The sequence below is a fragment of the Danio rerio genome, chromosome 5 (assembly GCF_052040795.2).
Source record: "Danio rerio strain M-AB ecotype USA chromosome 5, GRCz13ab, whole genome shotgun sequence".
In the NCBI taxonomy this organism is placed as follows: Eukaryota; Metazoa; Chordata; class Actinopteri; order Cypriniformes; family Danionidae; genus Danio; species Danio rerio.
In genome coordinates, this window is record NC_141025.1 from 40105616 (window position 1) to 40128716 (window position 23101).

A 23101-nucleotide genomic window follows, 5' to 3' on the forward strand; every position below is an offset into this window, starting at 1 on the left:
GCGAACTGGACAAATTAAAGAAAGGGCTGGGTCTGCCTCCTCCGGGGGCAGCGCTTGCAGGTTCACTACCTGATCTCTAAAGGGGGTGGTAGGAACCTTGGGCACATAACCGGGGCGGGGTCTCAGGATGACGTGAGAGTAATCCGGCCCGAATTCCAGGCACGAGTCACTGACCGAAAATGCCTCCAGGTCCCCGACCCTCTTGATGGAGGCCAACGCAACCAGCAGAGCTGTCTTCAGGGACAGAAATCTTAGAGATACTGATTCGAGTGGCTCAAAGGGATCGGATCGCAGACTCGTGAGAACGAGGGCGAGATCCCAAGAGGGCATGAGAGGGGGGCGAGATGGATTAATTCGCCTAGCACCCCTAAGGAACTGGATGACCAGGTTATGCTTTCCCACGGTGCCGCCAGCTACCGCGCTATGATAAGCGGAGATGGCGGCCACGTAAACCTTGAGAGTGGAGGGCGACAGCCTGCTGTCCAACTTCTCTTGAAGGAAAGAGAGCACAACACTAATCTGGCAATTTCGGGGGTCTTCTCTGCGAGAGACGCACCATTCAGTGAATAGACTCCACTTCAGGGCGTAGGCGCGCCTCGTGGAGGGGGCTCTAGCCTGAGTGATGGTATTAACCACCGCAGTCGGTAGGTTACCTAAGTCTTCCTCGCGTCTAGGGACCACACGTGGAGGTTCCAAAGATCGGGGCGAGGGTGCCAGATGGTGCCCTGTCCCTGAGAGAGTAAGTCCTCTCTCAAAGGGATCCGCCAGGGGAGGGCCGTCGCGAGGAGTGAGAGCTCTGATATCCAGGTCCGGTTGGGCCAAAGGGGCGCAACTAGCAGAACCTGTTCCTCGTCCTCCCTGACCTTGCACAGAAACTGCGCGAGCAGGCTCACTGGGGGAAACGCATACTTGCGCATGCCCCGAGGCCAGCTGTGGGCCAGTGCATCCGTGCCGAGAGAGCCCTCGGTCAGGGAAAAAAACAACTGGCAGTAAGCGTTCTCGGGGGAAGCAAACAGATCGATCTGGGCCCCCCCGAATCGCGCCCATATCAGCTGAACAGACTCGGGGTGGAGTCTCCATTCTCCAGGGCGTAACAGCTGTCGTGAGAGCGCATCGGCTGCACGATTGAGCGTGCCTGGGACGTGAATGGCGCGCAGCGATTTCAGCCGCGGGTGACTCCAGAGGAGCAGACGGCGGGCGAGCTGAGACATGCGGCGAGAGCGCATACCCCCCATGCGGTTGATATACGCCGCCGCCGCCATACTGTCCGTCCTGACCAGCACGTGTTGCCGCTCCAGCACCGGTAAAAAGCGGTGGAGAGCGAGGAACACTGCCAACAGCTCTAGGCGATTGATATGCCAATGCAGCTGGGCACCCTTCCAGAGGCCCGCAGCCGCATGCCCGCGACACACGGCCCCCCCAACCCGTGTTGGAAGCGTCTGTTGAAACAACAACATGGCTGGACGCCTGTCCTAGAGGCACACCGGCCTGTAGGAACGAGGGGTCGTTCCAAGGGCTGAGGGCGCGGCGACACAGCGCAGTAACCGAGACCCGGTGTGTGCCCGCGTGCCATGCGCGTCTGGGGACCCGATCGTGAAGCCAGTGCTGAAGTGGTCTCATATGGAGCAACCCGAGCGGCGTGACGGCGGCTGCGGATGCCATATGCCCCAGGAGCCTCTGAAAGAACTTCAGTGGGACCACTAGTTTGCTGTCGAGCTCCCTCAGACAGTTCAGCAACAGGCGAGCGTGTTCCTCGGAGAGGTGCGCTATCATGGTGATCGAGTCCAGCTCCATCCCGAGAAAAGAAATCCTCTGCACGGGGGCGAGTTTGCTCTTTTCTCGGTTGACCTGAAGCCCCAGTAGGCGGAGATGCCGAAGCACCTTGTCCCTGTGCATAATCAATTGCTCCCGCGAGTGGGCTAAAATCAGCCAGTCGTCGAGATAATTGAGTATGCGAATGCCCGCGAGCCGAAGGGGCGCTAGGGCACCCTCCGCGAGTTTGGTGAAGACCCGCGGAGACAGAGAGAGCCCGAAGGGGAGGACCTTGTACTGCCACGCTCGACCCTCGAACGCAAACCGCAGAAATTGGCGGTGGCGTGGAAGAATGGAGACATGGAAATACGCGTCCTTCAGGTCTATGGCTGCAAACCAATCCCGAGGACGAACGCATTGGAGAATGCGCCTCTGCGTGAGCATTCTGAACTGCAGCTTGTGCAGACAGCGGTTCAAAACGCGCAGATCTAGGATTGGCCGTGACCCACCGCTCTTTTTGGGTACGATGAAGTATGGGCTGTAAAACCCACTCTCCATCTCGGCTGGAGGAACCGGCTCGATTGCACCCTTCGCCAGGAGGGCAGCAATCTCCTCTCGCAAGACAGGGGCGGACAGGGGGTTGACCCTGGAGAAATACACGCCCGTAAACTTGGGGGGCCGTTTCGCGAACTGAATCGCGTAACCGAGTCTGATTGTGCGTATGAGCCACCGCGAGGGGCTGGCCCGCGCTAACCAGGCAGGCAGAGCCCTCGCTAATGGAGTCATCGCTACAATCGCTGACGTACCAGCGGTGGGGCAGCGCGGAGTGGGTGTGCTGATCCGGGAAGCACGAGGGTCCCGCGGAAGAGCTGGAGGAGAGCGATTCGCTCTGGCTCCGCACCCTGACTCCGGAGAGGGGGCTGGAGGGCTGAGGAAAGGGAGACCGTCCCCCCAGCGCTCGTGAGCCACTGGCGAAGCACGTAGAGTCTGCGAGCCGGAAGGCAGCGCGTCCCGGACTGGCAGAACTCGTGCAGTCACATCCGGGGAAGGGAAAAAGTGCTCTTTTACTGATGTTTTGGTGGCACTGAAAAGTACCGTTGTTATCGGGGCCCCGCCCTCCAGCGGGGAAAGAGCAAGTTTCCTCTTCTCCGGATGGCCTGTCTCAGGGACGCTTCGCGGTCCGTTTACCGGACTTAACGGCGCCCTGGGCAGGAGGGGCTGCCTGCTTTCGAGGTGAACGCCGCGCCCGCTTGGCCGGAGGCGCAGGCGGGGGCGGGGCAGCACTCGTTGGCGGGCGCCCTCGGCGAGGAACAGCGGAGGTGGATGGCTCGGCGGGCGGAGCGGGCTTACGGCCACGCCGATAGATGACATTGCCCATCGCATCCGACTGCTCTTTCACCGCCTTGAATTCCTGGGTGAATTCACCGACGGTGTCGCCGAACAGGCCAGCCTGGGATATGGGCGAGTCAAGAAAGCGAACTTTGTCAACGTCGCGCATATCGGCCAGGTTTAGCCAGAGGTGGCGTTCCTGAACCACAAGTGTGGACATCGTCCTCCCCAGCGCACACGCGGCGGACTTAGTAGTCCGAAGAGCATAGTCGGTCGCGGTGCGCAGCTCATGTAATAAGCTTGGGTTGGACCCGCCCTCGTGCAGCTCGGCCAGCGCCTGCGCTTGGTAGCGCTGGTAGGTGGCCATCGCGTGCAAAGCAGAAGCAGCCTGGCCCGCAGCCTTATAAGCTCTGGCTCCGAGGGAGGCAGACAACCTACAGGCTTTGGACGGGAGGCGGGGCAAACCCCGCCACGTAGAGGCGCCGCGCGGACAAAGATTGACCGCGATAGCGCGCTCCACTGACGGGATCGCCTCATACCCCCTGGCAGCTCCGCCGTCAAGGGCGGTGAGGGCGGAGGCACTCGCAGCACGGGCAGAGAAAGGTGCCCTCCAGGACTGCGTGAGCCTACTGTGCACTTCCGGGAAGAAGGGGACGAGAGGCTTCGAAGGCTTCGCCTTCTGGTCCTCTACGTAGCACCCATCTAGTCGGTCCGGCCGCGGAGCTGGGGGATAAACCATCTCCAACCCCACGGCCGAAGCAGCCCGGGAAAGCACGGCTAACATGTCCGCTTCAGGATCCGATTTGACAGCGCTCACCTGCCCGGAGGGGGCGAGCGGGTCCGGATCTTCGTCGGACAGTGAAAGCCCACCCTCCGATGCCGCGGAGGACATCTGATCTCCGGTGTCAGCGAGTGTGAGAACTACCATCTGGTTAGACGGATCACTCTCACCACCCGAAGCTTGGATGGAGCGCCGTGAGGAGCGAGAGGTCCGCGAGCCCGTGGGCGGCGGATTAGCTCCCGCTGAAACCCTCAGATCTGCCCGAGCGCCCGCTGCTTTTTTAGAGCAGGAGGCAACTGGGGTGGCTCGCTCTCTTGCGAAAGTTAGCCGCGATCTTAGCTGTGCAACGGTCATGGCATCGCAATGACGACATGAACCGCCCGCGAGCACCGCATTAACATGCTGGACCCCCAAACATGCAATGCAGTGATCGTGTCCATCATCCGGAGACAGGAAACCCCCGCATCCAGAAACGCACAGTCGGAGCGCCATCCTGAAAAGGACGTGCTGCACGACAGTGTTGCTCTTTTAGGAAAGTTGCAACTATACGCACCGCTCTGGAGGACCGGACCCAAAGAACCGCAGGCAAGGGAGTAACCCAGCTCGACCGTCTGCCACCGCGAAGACCCACTCTGGACCGGGAGACACACTCGTTCGCTCTGAAGTGCTGATCAGCAAGAGGAACCCTCATCGACTCACTCAGAAAGGATCTGAAGCGAAAAGGATGGCGTCTGCTGGCTTCAGGTGTGCTTATATGCTGAGATAATTGCAGATGTCGCACACCTGCGCAAGCTTACGCTGCCAATTAATTTCATTCATTGGCCCGTTCAATACTCTCCAGATAAGCGGCTTCTGATCCGAATCCTCCCATTCATGGCACTGAAGTTCCCCAACCGAAGGGGAACAATTCTTGTAAGACAAATGTATCACATAAAATAAATCAGTAGATATAAAGCTTTCGGTTTTTAAAAAGGAAATCATCACAGTTTTCTCATACTTATGCTTTGACATGAGTAATTTTTCCTCATTTTAAAGGTTTGCTGTGGACACGAGCTTGAATTATGCAAGAACTGTAATATTGAGAAATGGTATAGCAATTTGAAACAACTGTTTCCTCTTTGAATATATTTTAACGTGTCATTTATTTCTGTGGTGGTAAAGATGGTGAATTTTTAGCGTCCATAAACATCAGTGTCACAGCATGCTTTAGAAATCATTTTAATATGCAGATCTGCAGCTCAAGAAACATTTGTTATCTCTGTAAAAACTTACATGATTATTGGATGATGATTTATGTTAAAACCCCCTTTTTCAGGACGTTTTAAGGGAACAGAAAGTTCAAAAGAACATAATGGTAAAATAGATATAATATTGTATATAGAATTTATATGCACATTTTTAATAACAATAACAAATGCTTTACTTTGACCTTAAAACAGTTTAAAAATGAATACCTTTCTAACATCAAATCTAGAAAATGTTACTTAATAATGCCAGACATCAGGTTTTGTTCAGAAATGTAGTATAATACACTTTATTTTGCTGCTTGACAGGATCATAGAAAAATGTTTGTCTCACAGTTAGGTGATTTTGAAGGTGTGCTCAGCTTTTAACCTTTCCTTCATCTTCCTCTCTTCATCTCTCTCAGTTTCTTGCTCTCTTTTTTGTCTAAAGGAGAGATAGCAGACTGATTAGATTTTCAGACTCCTGAGATAAATTTATATAGAGCAGTTCAGTAAATTTGCCTAAGAGAGATTGAGCTTGTGCCTAGGCTATCCAAATTTAGGTCACTTATTTCATCAAGCAAATACACAGATAGGAAAAACTAAGGGAATAACTCTGCATATTTACCCAAAGTCCAATCAAGCCTTTCTGAATGCCTTTGAAATTCATGGCCGGCTGCATTCGAAAACAAATACAGGTATAATTATGAGCAAGGGTTTGCGTTTGGTGTATAATCATCGCTGTATAAAGCATGATATTGTTTGAACAGATCTGAGTGGGTGATTATAGAAAAAGGTTATTATTGGGCTTGTGTTATTTTGTTTGGATGCACATATGTAGCATCTGCTATATGTTTTTGTGTCCTTTAAACAATGGGATTTTATATATGTAAGCGAGTTCTTCAGGCTTTTTCTGTACCTTTTACAAGCTCCCTCAGAAAGGTCATCTTTTGTTCTTGTCTGAATGACATGTTTTCTCTCGCTGCCAAAGCAACGTCACTTTTATTCCTCAAAGAAAAGCCAAACAAGGACAGAACTGAAAGTAACCTTGTAAAGCCTACGTAGGCTGCTTCTTTAGTTTTCTGCAATCACTTTAGTTTTCAACATGTTATTTAATTCTTTCCTTTTTAGGTTGCCATGACTCATGCTCATCTTGTCAGGGGGCGGGGCCTCAGGATTGTTTGACATGCTCAGACTCCTCCCACTTACTGAAGGATGGATACTGTGTTTCAGACTGCGGCCCAGGCTTTTACACAAGTCAAGGCAACTGTTACGGTATGATGAGACAAATTCTGTTAGTTATTTATTGATTTTGTGTGAGTTTCATTTTCTGTTGGTCAGAAGTGAAATTAAGCATGTTTATACATTTTGGTTTATAGAGGTGTTATTTGAAATGGCATGTTTTGGGTTTTATCATATGCTGTTGAATATAATATATGACTTTTCCTTACATTTTCTCCATGCAGTTGTTGTTAACTGTGGTAGTTGTTGCTTTCACATTTCATCTTTAAGTGTGTATTAGTTCAAACAGAGCTGAAAAATATCACATTTAAAACACATTTCCTTGTCAGACGTCTCCTAGCCTTTAGGAACATTCAGATCCTCAAACATTTAGGCCACATACACACTTTAAAGTTTGACAACGACATTTATATATGGGATTTAATTTCCTTGACTGTCTCTCTAACGCTGTTGTCACTGCAATATCATTTCTACTATTTTTGACCAGTTTAACGGTACCAAACATAACTGTTAGGTTTGGAAGACTGCTTCAAAGAGTTCAGTCTTGCAGTGTTGCTAAGGCTTGCATGACTCATAAATCAGTCAACATCTAAATATACATTTATTTATTTAGGAGATGCTTTTACTTACAAATGGAAATTAAAGAAGCTCTTCAAACCATTAGAGAGCAGCAATACATACAGTATATGCCATGACAAGTGTTAGTTTACTTAGTTTAGCAGTTTTATTATTATTATTTTTATTATTATTTTTGTTGTTATTAGTAATATTATTATTAGTAGTAGTAATAGTAGTTGTAGGGTGTTTCTTTTTTCTCTAAAAAAACCTTTTTGCAGTTATACGTCTTTTTAAAATTTAATTATGAGACTTAAATACTGCATTTTATTGGCATTTTATGCACTATTTTTAGCTGAATTAGCTTGTCGTATGGTCATAATAACCACACCTTTTGATGTACCAAAAATATTTCTTACTTCCTTTACCCATAGTTACCCATATTACTTTCTGCAGTTATTTTTGTTGACTTAATTAAAAGAGACACATCTCTGATGTTTAAATATGTCACTAACAACTAGTTGTTTAGTTTAGTTCTACTGTACACATAAAGTAGAATATTTGCGTATGCAATTTTCAGGTGTAAACCAGAATTTAAATTTGCTGATATATTTTTTTCTGATATATATGCTGATATATTATATTTGTCATCCAAGATGTTCATTTTTTTGTAAAAAGGGATTGTGTGAAGCCCTTTGAAAACTGCAATTTGGACTTTCAACCTCCACTATATGTAGAAACATCCAGGAGCTTTTTTCTTCAAAAACCTTCATTACTTTTTGACTGAAGAAAGATAGACATGAACATTTCGCATGGCATGGGAAAGAATAAGTTGTCTGTAAATGTTCATCCTAAAGTTTAACTATCTTTAAAAATCAGGTGTTTGCTTTTGTCACTTTTGAGAATTACAATGTGTATTTGTACAGAAGAGGATTAAGCTCTAAAACTGACAACCAAATCTAGCTGCAAAGTGTATGTGACCTTACTAAATATAATATGTAAGCCATTTTAAAATCTGTTTGCTTGTCAAGTTTGTGTCATGTTGTCCACCGGCACTCAGTGTTTTTTGTAGTTCATTGTATTTGATTATATTGAGTAAGCATTTTGATTGGCTTGACTGGTTATGGCATTTTAATGACCTTTTTCATTGTTTGTTGATGATAACACCATTCCTTGTACTGTAATGACAAAGCCTGCTTCCCAAACATCCCCCTGTCAACACGACAGCAAATGCAGAATGACACTCTACATGTCTTCTTTATAGTGGAGAACTTAAGCTGCCACACATCCAGCTTGTCTGTTTATCAGAAGTAGAAGTGTGCCGATGGGAGTTTGTTGGGTTTCTGACTGTGGGTAAAAATAGCTTGTGGTTTGAGCATTTATACTGTATTTTGTATTGATATGCTGACTTGAAGGTTCTTAGGCTTTTCTATATTTGTTTGCTCTATTTTTAATTGAGGTTTCTCATAAGTGTTTCTCACAAAACCTCAAATTATTTTAGTCATATGAGGTTATACTAAATTAAAAAATAAAGAAATCTTGTAAAACGTGTTTCTATAAAAATAAAAGTGCGTTTTATTTACAGCATTGCAGTGTAGCTGTTTTATTTATATCAGATATTTGATTTATTTATTTGTAGCTTGTGACCCTTCCTGTGCAACCTGCCAACCTGACAGCCCCAGCTGTATGAGCTGCCCTGCAGAACATGCACTGCATCATGGGAAATGTGCACCACAATGTCCAGCGCAGTATTACAAGGATGACCACGGCCGATGCCAAGGTGAAAAATGATCTATTACTGTTTTTATATTTTGTGCAACACGTAGGCTTACTGGCAACCAGAGGCTCATAAATCTCTTTTGTAGCGAATTGAAAACATATTCTTCATTCTGAAACCCATTTTCTCTGCCAGAGATGCTGTTTGGAAAGTTTCCCTGTCATTTGGACTCGATCCGTTGAAATGTCTTACCTTGGTTTTTTCCGCAAAACCGCAGGGCCTAGAATATGATCATTGTAGTGCTATGCTCGATTAATTTTAAAATTACATTTAATACCCTGTCAAAACCTAATCCTGTGGTGTTTAGTCAATTAGCATTTTTTTTTGCCAGGCACCTTTATCTTTCTAGCTGATAAAAACAGCATAGAGTGCAGTAGCTAGAAAAATGCAATCAATTGTTTTGAAGACGTTCGAAAGGTGAGCTGTGGTTGTATTCACTGAGAGTGAAGGTGATTTGATGTTTCCCGATGAGCCTGTGTTACTCAACGGTTGTTAGCGTGGAATGACATACCTTGGAATGTTGTGACTGACCAATCTGAATTGAGAATTCCAGATAGCAGTGTAAAAGGTAAGGGATGAAGTACACCCATGTGTTTGTTATCTCAGAATAAAGACCATATGCTAATTTTAACATTGGGCTGTTATATAAGACTGAAGGACTTCTGCGAAAACAACCACCTGGATATACTTTATCCCACGTATTACACGGTTACATGCCACAAAACATAAAAATTAGACATTGTTCTGAGCCAGTTTATTAATTCTTTAATTAAAGGTTAAGTTTACAAAAAATAATTGGCTGAATGGAACATACACTAACCTACATACAATTCAGTCACAAGATGGCGCCAAAAAATTAAAACAGCCGTGAAACAGACATAATAGTATCTAACGGCAGACTTGCATCGAGTAATTGGCGTGACCCACAGCAATTACTTTGCGTAGTCGTAAGTTGTTACTTCTGCGTACTGTTTGTGTTGCTCTGCAGTAACACTTCCAAAACGCTATCTGGCAGATAGGCGTTTATGTTCCACTGTGTCAAGATTCTTCGCGTGTGTTTTGTTTTTTCCGAATGCTACTTTAACGTACAAGTAGCTAAAACTCGTTCATTCTGAGGCGGGAGCCGACGGACTTGCAACATCATTAATCATATGGTAAACACAAAACAACAGTTTCCATCTGGAGCTACTTCACAGGACTCAACACTTGTTCCAACGGGTTCACGCGGCTCTCAGTCCCGCTCACACTGGTCACAGTTACCCAAGCCGACCATTCACAGAGCTTGCGCTATGTGTCGTTGCAATGTGTAGTTACTTTTTTGAGAGTTGCACTTGATGCAGAAGTATAAATCAGCCCTAAGACTTACAGTCTCAGACATGCAATCTATGACACAATGCACTCAATGGAGCGAGTGACGTCACTGTGAGGGATAGGGACGGGGTTAGGTGTGCACAGTAAAATCATTTCATTTCATATTCATATATCTGAGATTACATTGTGTCTGCATTCAGAACCTTCTCAAAGACAAGCATATACATGGACAGTTGAAGTCTTAATAATTAGTCCCCCTGAATTATTACCCCCCCCCACCCTCCCGTTTTTTTTTTTATTATTTCTTTTTAATGGAGAGATATTTTTTTCAACATATTTCTAAACATAACAAAACTAAACTAATAACTGATTTCTAATAACTAATTTAGTTTTATCCTTGCCTTGATGACAGTAAATAATATTTGACTAAATGTTTTTCAAGACACTTCTATACAGCTTAAAGTGACATTTAAAGGCCTAACTAGGTTAATTAGGTTAACTTGGCAGGTTAGGGTAATTAGGCAAGTTTTTGTATAATGATGGTTTGTTCTGTGGACTATCAAAAAATCTGGCTTAAAGGGGCTTATAATTTTGACCTTAAAATGTCATTATGTTAAAATGATATTATGTGAGATACTGTGAAAATTTCATTGCTCTGTTAAACATCATTCAAGAAATATATATATTTTTTTAATTAAAGGGGGGGCTAATAATTCTGACTTTAAATGTAGATATATTATTGAAAATGCTGCTCTAATTTTATTGAAATATTTTAGATTATTATTAGATATTTTATTCTTCAAATTGTTTTCATCAGACAATTTTTAACTGTCATATTACAATCTGTCACCTATCTCAAAGCAATTCGTAACTTTAATTTCGTGGCTAATTCCCATTCATTTGTATGATATCATTCATACATATTAGATTTGATCATCTCCAATGATGGTAGGATAGGGGTGGGACTTGGGGGCATGCCTCCTTTTAAAAATTGTACTCATTCATGTGAATTAGCTCTTTTCTGACAATACAGTGCTCAGCATATATAAGTACACCCCTCACAAATCTCATTTAAATTCATATATTAATTGAAAGCTTTACAATATTATATTTGTGCCTATGCATTAGATTGGTCAGTACCGGAGCCAAATCTGGAGCTGATCTAACAAGATAATTTAACAGTCCAAAAACCAGTACACCCAAATCTATATGTTATAGAAAAATAATAAATATAAATTTATATAAGAGTAAAAATCAAGAGAAGCAAAATGAGGTGTACTCAGTTATGCTGAGCACTGTATATAACATGGTTACATTTACTTATTAACATCCACTAGATAAATGCACATATCTGCACTAGACAAGTCACTCACACTTTTTCAGCTTAGCCCCTGATTTATCTGGGGTCGCCACAGCAGAATGAACCGCTAATTATTCTGGCATATATATATTTTTTTTATGTAGCTGATGCCCTTTCCAGCCGCACAATAGACAAGTGTGAAATCAATTTAAAAACATATTACACTATGAACCTCACGAGAATTTAAACAAACTAAGAAGCTCCATAAGTGTTATGGCTCTCCCCTACTCAAGAACTCATACAGTTTTTAATGAAATTGCCCCTGACAGGTTATATGTCAGAAGAGGTCCATGGTGCTTTATTTCCACTTCGGTCTTGTTAGCTGTTTTGTAAATCGCTGTGCTGATTGATTCGTCTGTTGTTTCTCCAGCTTGCCACAGTTCGTGTGCGTCCTGCTCGGGGCCTGCTGTGTCTCACTGCACCTCCTGCTCAAAGGCTCTGATCTTGAACCAGGGCCAGTGTGTGGAGTCCTGTGGAGAGGGCCTGTTCTCCAGAGCGGGACACTGTCACAGTACGACTGCATTTATTCAACTCTTACATCATAACGTTCTGAAAACTGGGTCAGGATAAAACAAGATAGATCACAGATGCGCTGTTCTAAGGAGTTTAGATGGCTTATTACTAAACAGCGCATCTGATTTGACCACTCGCTAAATGATGCAACACATCATTAAATATGAATTTTAAATTTGGGTAGAGAACACACAGTTTATAGTTGAATATAGACAGACAAACAGACAGACAGTACAGAAGTTGGGGAGTTTTTAGTTCAGTAGTGGTTTAGTGTGTTACCTGTAGTCATTAAGTATGGTTGTCCCCTGCCCCAGTGTGTCAATCACTGCTGCATTGCGGGTGAGTGTGTGTGTGTCCTGAATACAGATAACTTACACTGCCTCAGTGTCTAGATTTAGACCATTTGTTCATAAAAGTATAAGTTTTGTAGAATGGATATAAAATGAGGCTGTAGATAGCACAAAACCTAATTAGTACTGTTCAAAAGTTTGATATTGGTGCATTTTTTAAGAAATGTATACTTATATTAAGCAAGGTTAAATTAAATTGATGAATTGGATTTGATTGACTGATTGACATTGATTGATTGATTGATTGATTGATTGATTGATTGATTGATTGATTGATTGATTGATTGATTGATTGATTGATTGATTGATTGATTGATTGATTGATTGATTGGCGATTACTCATGTGAGGGTTAATTTTAGAATTTGTAATTTTAGGAAATAATATTTCATTGAAATACATATAGGATTTTATTTACTCAATAAACACTAAGCCTGGAAATACTAATGTTTCTTGAATTTAAGTGTGGAGAAGAGGTTGATAGATAAAAATGAGGGGAAAACAAACATGCATTGTAAAAAAAACTTATTCTTATTCACTCAACTTTTGAAAACGTCAGCTGCACTGACCTAAAATTATTTGTCAAGAATAAAAAAAAAACATTTAGTTGGCTTAACATAAGATTATTTATTAGTTTTCTGGAGAGGTGAACTACTCAGTAACAGAACTTTTTAAGTTGTGCCAACTGAACTTTTTTTGTCCGCAGAACTGGAATGTCTGAAATTGAGTGAACAAATAACAATCTCTATTTCCTTTTGTTTTTTCTCTTTGCACGAAACAAAAATTTCTAAAGTGAACAAAAAAGAAATATTTTGCAAATTGGTACTTTAAAATAATACGTTATAAGAACAAACAAACATAGTTTATCAAAAAAAAAACCTAGACACAATTAGAATTATAAACAGGACAGAAGGCAAAACAATAACAACAGTAAACAAGAACAAGAGAAGGATCAAAACATGGCAGAACAAACAGGGGAAATGCTTTTTAATGCTTCACATGGAAAAAACAAGACTCAGCAAAGAGTCTGTGTGAATGAGGTGTAAACTCTAGTCCCAGTAATCAGTCCATCATGAGCTTCCAGCTGTGTGTGTGGATAATCAGAAGGAACCAGAAACTGATTCCTCCATTTGAATTATAGTTTGAGCATTTTATTTGGCATTTAATTATTACAGGATTGTACTGAGTTGTTCATGAAAATTATATATCAAATACATTCATTTCATTTCTCAATTGAGAATGCATTTTGATTTATTATTTAATTGAGATTAACTCACCTTAAAACTAACAGATTGGCAGGAGCCTTTTTTGGCTTTCTTTGGCTTTCTTTTTAGCTTAATGAAGACCGTTTTGATTTAGGTTAAGTAAACAATTTTAAATGTAGTTGTACAGATATTTTTACTGATTACCATGATTTAAATTTAAAAGTAATTTAAACTGTTTTCCAGTTGCATTTTTTACAGTGTATGGATGCTTGCATGAAATCTGAATATTATTAGTTATCTAGATGTAGTCTAAGATCACCTTAACAAAGCAGCTATAAAATGTATGAGATTTAAATTAAAAATCATATAATTGTATCAGTGCATCAGTCTAAAGTGATTATGTTAATGCAAAATCAGTTAAATGTACAGTTTAGTTCACCTAAAACTGAACATTCTGTCATCATTTGCGCAGCATTTGCTTGTTCCAAATCTGTTTGCCTTTCTTTTTTCCATTTGACACACAAAATAAGATGTTTTAAAGACAGCTGGAATCCTGTAATCATTGACTTCTATAGTATTTGCTTCTCCTACTAGGATTACAGGTTTTCAGCTTTTTTCAAAATATCTTATTTTCTGCTCTGCAAAATAAAAAACTCATCAAGGTTTGGATGCACTTGAGGGCGAGTAAATAGGGAGAACATTTTTATGTTTGCCTGAATTATCACTTTAAAGACATACAATATTTCCATCTCGATACTAACCTGTATTTGTGTGCATGAACTTCTTTCTGCGCAGGTTGTCATTCGTCCTGTAGGGTCTGTGTGGGTCCAGACTCCTCAGACTGCACACAGTGTGTCAAAATGGAAGAGGTGCTGCAGCCTCAAAATGGACATGTCTCTCACGGGTCCTGCATGTCCGCCTGCAGGCCACAGCATTACCTTGAAACAGATCGGACCTGCAGAGGTGAGCAAACAACTTCCTTTTATTTTTAATCTGAAGATAAATAGGCCAGGCATAGAGTAGATAAACCTTTTATTTCAACAAACTGTAATTAGTTTTTTTCTGAAAAAATGTCTGTAAAAAAATCAATGATAATGGTTAGCTTTGATGTCTGTCTACGGGTTTCAGAAATATTCAGCCAATGGTAAGCTTAAAAAAGAGCAAATAAAAACTTATAGCTCCACTCTGTTAACATTTTGTGAATTGAATTGAATTTTATTTAACAGATTTTAGACAAGCTGTACAAAAATACAAGTATCCCATAAATTAAAAAAAAAAAAACTGTTGAAGATAAAAACACAATAAAGCCCTGGGCTTGTTTCCATTGCGGTCCTCGCTGTTAAATAAAACAATGTATGGCTTCAATATACCAGTGATGCATAAAACAAACAGTATCTCCAAATTTTAAAACAGGAACAAAATAATTCACAAATGCATTCCTTCATTCATTCATTTTTCTTTTCGGCATAGTCCCTCTATCAACCAGGGGTCGCCACAGCAAAATGAACCGTCAACTTATCCAGCATATGTTGTACACAGCGAAGGGCCTTTCAGCTGCAACCCTATTCACGATCAAGTAACATATAAAATAAAACATCATCGTCCACCATGCAAACTAAATATCCTCCTCAAACAACCATCTTTTGATCACTTTTTTTGAACCTCCTTAAATCTTTTATTCTCTTGATTGATTTGGTAATTTCTTCCACATGATTGCACCTGTATATAATAAAATTGTTTTTTTCCACTAGATCTCTAAATTTAAATAAACAAATATTAAAATCCCAACCCCTAGTACTGTTTGAATGCTGTTGCCTCACTTTTTTACCAGATAACTAGGATCCACATTATTACACATTTTACGTACCATTCCCAGATAAAAAAAAAAAAAAACATACTCTATTACACACAGTTTGCGGGGTTTTTTTGGACTGGAAGCAGAAATACAGAAATGCACTGCAGAGAGAAATAAGTTGACTTTAATTTAAATAGGTGTGTAAACACATTGCTTATAAACCGATTAGATGACTTTAACAAAAAAAAAGAAGTAAACTGTTGCCATAAAACAATTAAGTAAACAAACTATGTGCATAATTACATAAGGTTACAACGTGTTTACTCACTTTTTAAACAAGTAAATAAGTAAATAATTTTCTTTACTCAAGAAGCACTACACCTGAAAATACTTTTTAGGTAGAGTTTAGGAGTTTTTTAGTTTAGCATTTAAGCTATCCTTAATACCCTTTGCATAGCACTTCATTATTTAAAACTGAGATTTTGGTCAAATGTACTTGAGGTAAGTGGATGAAGATGTAATGTAGTGCACTTACTGTCTTATATGTGGTTGTCCTAATGATTTAATGATATCTCCAACACTAACGGCTCAAAAACCTTTTAACTGTATGTTAGTTTGCAGTTGGTGAAATATTAATGGCACAATGGCAAGCACATTGTGACAACTTTGAAAATGTATGTTTTTTTAAGAATATAAAGAGCATTTTTCCCATTTCTTGAAACGTGATATGATTGCAGATTCTCTGTTGCTTCCTGATCATGATGTGATGCAAGATAAATGCAGAGAGAAATTGCATTGACTTGTTTTGAGTGACACACGGAAGCTTGTTTGCACTAGTTTTTCTCAATGTCTTCATGCTTGATGACTGAAGATGTACAGTTTACTCCAGATACACTGTTGTACACGATGAAATTCATTGAAAATTTAGATTCTGACCGAATCCTGTCAAAATGCATTTGAAATGACATTTCTGGAGTGCTAAAAGACTAAAGAGTAAATCTCGAAGGAAGTGTGGTGTAGGCTGTCATACAGGAGCACAGAAATTAATTACAGTAATGACAGCATCTGCTGGTAGTATAATTATCAAGATCGGCAGACTTTTTATAGTTCTTCCACTGCTTACTCTCATAGCACTGCATAACATTTACAGCTGCTATTACAGTCACGTTGAATGGTGTCTGAATTTTTCACAGTGAATCATTTCTGTATTTTTGATGTTTGCACACGCTGTGAGCTTCACAGGGATCGGTTTTTGGCTAGAGTGTGAGTCGAATACATTGAATGAAACTGACCTTCACATGCTCAGAACTTTAAATATCAATTATAACTAATAAAATGTATTAAAAAATAAGTACAATAGTAAGCATAAACAAACAAACAAACATACAAAAACTAAATAAAGTTAAAATAATAAATCATTAATTTTAAGATTAAAAAGGAATAAAAATGAAGGAACTTTATAATGTATTAGTTAGTTTAGAAGCCTGACACTGAAGGTAGTGATTAAGTGGCCAGCGGGGTGTTCATTCAATGGGTCCACTGTCATGAAGCTCACTGCAATAATAATGTGCAAGTGCCTCTTTCTTCAATGAAGACCTTTGTGTCAAGCCAGCATGGAGAGACAAATGTTGAGCTTCCTCAGGGCTACTTGTCTGGAGTGTGTGTGTGTGTGCATGTGTGTGTGTGTGTGTGCATGTGTGTGGATGTGCTGATGGATCAGATATCACACAGAGGAAATTCCAATCTGTAAATCCCTCTAGAGTCAGTCTTTCTGCAGACCTATACGTGTCTGTATGTCTTGTTTGATAGTGTGACAAGAACCATAAATAATTACTTTGGAACGTGGCTTCTTTTGATCTGAAAGCAAGAGCAAATTTGATTCACTTTCAATCTATTTTTGGCTGTGGGCAACCATTAAGACATCATTAATTGCAATAATTATTTCTTTCTAAAATGATTTGCAGATCATACTTAATATGTTTTCAAATGCTTAGCAATGTCTTGGTATTTTTAAATATTTCGATTAATTTGTATCTTTGACCCCATTATGATGCTGTTTGAATTGTTATGATACTGTTTGAATTGACCTTATTCTAAAATGCGTAAGTGCGCCTGTTTTCGCGATTGTTTTAAAACTTTCAATTCAGTGGCCTATAGGAGAAATGACTAGGAATAATAAATGGCAGAAAACGGTCAAACTACTTGCTCTACAAACAAATGTTTGCATGACTTTACAGACCAAGGAAAATAATATAATAAGAAAATATCAGTCTGCAACATCAAACAGCGAAACGAGCAGTTTATAATGTCTAAAAATAAATGGAAGTGAATGAGACCGGTAGTCTCGAGCCAAAAAGATTTAAATGGCTGCGCCCGCTCGTCGGCAAAGAATAAGGTGAATAGGCAAAATTGTAAATCTAGATTAAACACCCACTGGTATTATTGGCTAACTGTTATTTGCATATACATTTACGTTTTCCGAAGGATAGCTGTTAGCACTGACGTAAACTTGTGCATGTATGCTTGCCAGGCTGCTGTGATTTACACTTTTAAAAACCTCATAAAGAGTCAATACTTATTAAACGATATGTAATAACAGACATAGCAATAGTAAACATGTAATGAAAACAGTTACTCAGAAAAGTTTATTGCGATGCTACTGCCGAATCCAATAGTCAATACAGAATTGTTTTTTAGTTTAAGTCTTTTTGAAAATCTACCACTGAGTTGTGCCTTTGTAAACAAATGTGCTATTAAGTGAAGTGAACAAAGGGTCAGGTACTTATTCCAAGGGCTGTAATTTAAGATTAAACTTCATCCAGTCTTTCATAATGTTGAGATAAGAAAGAATGTGATAGCAAAAAATGTTTTACATAACTTGGCACTTAACTGCATCTTGTTGTCTTGAGAGCTGTCTTCATCATTTTGTAGCGGTGTGTCTCTCTTTTGCTAAACAGACAGTGGTGTGGAAGCAGGCGTTGATCTAAACAGGATTTTAGCCACGCTATTACATAATAAATTGCAATGTTCACAACCTGTTGTTTAGAGACCGGCTTCATCAAAGCCTGTCTTGATCCTATAGGCATGTGCATGTTCGTTTAAATGGCAACAACTTTTTTGTGACCGAGAGCACATAAATCTAATTCTATGTGGAAGTTCTTGAAAGCACTGACATTGTCATGTCATGTAAACACCCGAAAACGGGAGCCTTTTAAAATAATGATGTCATGTGCGTGCATACAGTAGTTTGTGTTAAGGGATGTGTACATGTAAGGTAAGTGCGAAGACAACAGTAAACAACTAAAATTCACACTTTGCCGATAAATCGTTAGCAAACTCTACCATGTACTCTGTGTACATGGTAAAGTTTGCTAATGCTTTATGGGCAAGTGTAAATTTACTTCACATTACAACCAACAGCAAATTTCACATACACATTAATGTCAAGGCTTTATTTACTATCAAGGTGACAGTGCCAAATACTGACCTGGCATACAGTATGTAATACAGCAATTTTGGCCATTTTCGTGGATGTATAAACTTGTGTTATTTTGAAAACATTTTATGTAAACATTAAACTTGTAAAAAACCCATGGCAAATACTCTTTTGTTTTTGGCTATATCTTTATGTGGACATTACGTTTGTCAGTGTCGATCTCGGGTGCGTTTCCCAAACCACAACATAACTCGCGGCTCAGCTATCATAGTACGATGCATCGTTTGGGAAAAGAATGATGTATTGACAAGTGTTACAGCCAAAACATAACTTTGTGTGCATATTATAGGCTTTGCATAAAGTGTTGTGCTCCACCCTGCTCTCTCTCTATCTCCTCTCTCTCTCTCTCCTCTCTCTCTCCCTCTCTCACCCCGACTCAGGTTAATTAGCTCCCAGCTGCTAATCGTAAAACCCCAGCTTGGTTGGTTGGTTGGTTGGTTGGTTGGTTGGTTGGTTGGTTGGTCTTTGTGATATTGTTCACTTGTAGTTTTATTGTGTGGTGATATTGTTCACAAGTGTTTATTGAATATTTATTGTTTTGTGTACTTCAAAGTGTGCCTTTTAAGTTTACTTTGTGTATATATATATATATATATATATATATATATATATATATATATATATATATATATAATTTTTTTTATTTATTTATTTTTTTTTTTTTTTGCCTGTTTATGGTTGAGAGAGGAAGCTCAGGGAAGTTTGTGTTGTTGATTTTCATCTTTGATTTTTGCATTAGGTAAGCTAGTCCTCTGAACTTTAGTTAGCTCATTTCTGTTTGTTGTTTTAGGCTTTACTCACTCAGTTTTGACCTAGTTTCTGTTAAATCTCTATATTTGTATTAAATAAATCCTTATGATTATGTTTTCTAAACTTTTGTGTTGACTCTTCACTCTGGGGCTGAGGATTGAAGTGTGTTCTCCTCGTTTGTTTGTTTTTAAATTAGTTCTAATTCAATATTATTTACCAAATTTTGGTCTTTGTTACATCTTTTTAGCAAAAACCCCTAAACTTTTATAAGTTGGTAAAAAATTGGGGGCTCGTTCACTTTTTTTTTGGGGTTTTTTTTTTTTGAGAGGGAAGGAAAGTCTGTGGTGATGGAGTTTGATCTAATTGAGTTTACTCTCGCTCCCACTGCAGAAACTTTTGAACGCTGTAGAAAAACAGATTTATTGTTGATTGCTGACTTTTTTAATATTAATGTGACCAGAGAGGCAGCAAAACGAGTTATTAAACAAGAATTGCATGATAGGCTCATTGAAAATGGGATTCTTCCAGATTACACAGTTGATGAGAAGGGGAATGTGTTACCTGATGCAGCAGTTGGAGCAATGTCAGCTAGCAGTCCTCACACTGGCTGTTTCTCAATTCCAAGAACGCAGAGAACGGACTTGCGTTCTTGTGGAGATCGGTCTTGCCAGGTGTCCTCGGAAGAACGAACTCAGGAGACCACGAGGACAAAGAACGCGTCCTTTGAGAAATGGGATGCTGCGTTCTTCCTGATGGTCATGTGACCTTCACGCGTTTTAAATGGAAATTATTTAAACATTACAGCACTCAAACAATGATTTATTGTTTCCCCCCTCTTCAAAATATATACTTTGCATAAAAACATTATAAATATACTCTGCACAATATAAATAAAACAGATTTTAATAAGAATTTCAGCAAACAAACAACTCTTAATGTGTTTATTCGTTTATTAAAATGTTCATGTTAATGTTTACTTTCACCGTTTCATTTAGGGAAACTCCTGAGGTAAATAAGTGATATCTCTGAACTTTAATAATAAATCTAAATAAAATGCTGTGCTTCCCACCTCCAGTCGCAATGACTTCTGGGACTTCCAGAGCGAGTTCGGTGCTCAAGTCTGCATCGGTGCGTCCTCGATATCAAGAACACATCTGGGACGTTTCACGCGTCCTCCGTACTTGCGGTCTTGAGTATTGGAACTGAACTTAGGCAGCTGATGATGACGTTGCACGAGAACACGAGGACGCAAGACCGCTGAAGAACGCATATTGAGAAACAGCCACTGTCTTTGAGTCTCCTCTTGACCCTGTTTTAGCCATTAAGATGAAAGAGCTTGATCTTGAAATTAAAAAGCAGGAACGTGAGACAATTGCAATTCTTAAATAGTTGCTATTAGATCATCAGATATATTTTCCTGGGTGGGAAAAGCCTTTTCCTCTCACACAGGCACTTTCATTTTAGTCGACTGCCGTCTGCAGTCTGTTCATGCACAGTTTTTTGGTCCAGACAAAACCAGATGTAAACCAACAAAAGCTGACAACACATTAGATTTTCGCCAGCACTAGTTGTTTGGTCTTTGGTTTGTTATGTCCCGGTGCTTTACATATTCTTAGATTAACAAGAATACATTGAGTTCTATAACTTACATATTGTTGTTATAATGCATTTAACCCAGTACTGGGAAAAACCCATACAATCTCGAATTCAAACACACACATACACTTCAGCCAATTTTGTTTACTCACTTCACTTATAGCACATGTCTTTGAACTATAGGGAAAACTGAACATGCAAACTCCATTGAGAATTGTCAACCTTTTTGTTGTGAGGCAACAGGGATAACCACTGAGCCACCGTGCTGCCATTGTTATAATACAATGACATCTTAATGTCAAAAGATCAAGGGAATTTTAATTTCCCAATGCATGACAGGAGAAAGAGTTTCTGGTCTTAAGTGTAAGTAAAGACAACTACCAAGCACCAATTCAGCGGTATCTTGTCTCCGACTCTTAAACTATGATGCGTGTTTCAAAATCGATTAAGAGTGCATTAAAGTATTCATCCCATCACTGCGAACGCTCAGCTCAAGACTGATGCTCCATTCACATCTTCCTGGTTTCATTTCAAAACACTCCCCATGGGCTGAAATGTCATTTAAAAGAAGAATGATCAATATGTGAGGCCTCCAGGCATGTTTATTGCGTGTCTGAATTGCATTAAAAGAAAGCTTAGCCCTGTCTCCTATTCACTGGCTAGAATACAGATTGCCTGGGTTAGTATTTAGCACACCTACAGTTTTTTTCTTTGGGGAACATACTGAAGAACGTATGGGGGCAGATAAGCTCCTTTGTTCTGATTGACAATGAAACCTGGCTGAACTGACAAATAATTTCAAGTCAAGCCAGATGACTTGGGCCTTAATGAGGGGTGGATGTTGACACCTGTGTCCTAAGGGCTTTACTCCAAATCAAGAAGATTGTCCTGGGCCTCTGCGTGTTTGTGTTTTCCAGTGATTGTGTGTGTGTGTGTGTGTGTGTGTGTGTGTGTGTGTGTGTGTGTGTGTGTGTGTGTGTGTGTGTGTGTGTGTGTGTGTGTGTGTGTGTGTGTGTGTGTGTCTCAGCCAAATGTCTTTCACGTTTAATCTGGTGTAGTAGTGAAGGCGAGTCCAGACAGGCTTTCTTTTTAGAGCCCACTTATTCCATTGAGCCGAGAGCACATGGCTTGATTGACAGTGTGTTTGGAGGAAATGCGTTTTGTCAGTATATACAGCTTAAAGGCTGATCAAGCATCGTGCCTACAAAACAGATGTCCTGAGCGAAGTGAATGGGGTTGTTTACTTTTTTACAGTATATATGAGAGCGCACACCTATAAAATTGTATTTATATCAGTATATACGTTTTTTTTTTTTTAGTTTATATTTAAAATGGAAACTGTAAAACATTTGATTTTGTGAAAAGATAAATTTATATTGTATTACCAAACTTATTATTAGAACTTATTATTAGTACAGCTTGTTTGTACAGTATGTTTGTTATTTTTTACAATTATATTATTGTTGAATACAAAAAAAATCTATAAATAGAAACAGTGATGCATTTTTATTAAGGGTCTTGATTGCAGGAAAGTTTGGTGATTAAGGAAATACTTCTTATTTTTTGATTGAATTCATTTTCATGTGCCTTTAAAAGTCTTTCCTATCTCCTAAACAGTTGCCCATGCTGAATAAAAAATTTCAGTATTAATTAATTGTAAAAAGCTAAGAAATTATGATAAAATTATTTTGAGTTTACAAGATAAATATATAAGTACATATAAATATTTAATAAATATTTAATATTTAATAAATATTTAACTTTAGTGAAGCAAGTGTAGGTGTTACATAATACGGGTGTGATAAAGTAGCTTTTAACTTAAGAGCCCTTTAGACCATGTGCTAGGCCGTTTCTCTATGTTCGGTAATGTCTTTAAATAAATAATTATTTAGGCCTATTTATTTATTTATTTATTTATTTATTTATTTATTTATTTATTTATTTTATTGTTTATATATAATAATTAAGATATAAAATTAGAAAAATGTAACCAACAAATAAAATGTCAATGAAAACTGTAAATGAAAAGGCCTTTTTATTAACTGTCTTAGTTCTATCACTTTAAAAT

The 23101-nt window shown here is 40.0% G+C and overlaps 1 protein-coding gene across 1 annotated transcript in view; it reads left to right on the plus strand.

The window, feature by feature from the left end:
* The window catches only part of fras1 (Fraser extracellular matrix complex subunit 1), a gene marked incomplete at its 5' end in the record, with an annotated part of 190295 nt that overhangs the window by 40964 nt on the left and 126230 nt on the right, over positions 1-23101 (plus strand). Inside the window, 4 exon segments of the mRNA NM_001130840.1 lie at positions 6217-6354; positions 8522-8662; positions 11701-11841; positions 14192-14359. Of these exon segments, the coding sequence (NP_001124312.1) occupies positions 6217-6354; positions 8522-8662; positions 11701-11841; positions 14192-14359 (588 nt within the window).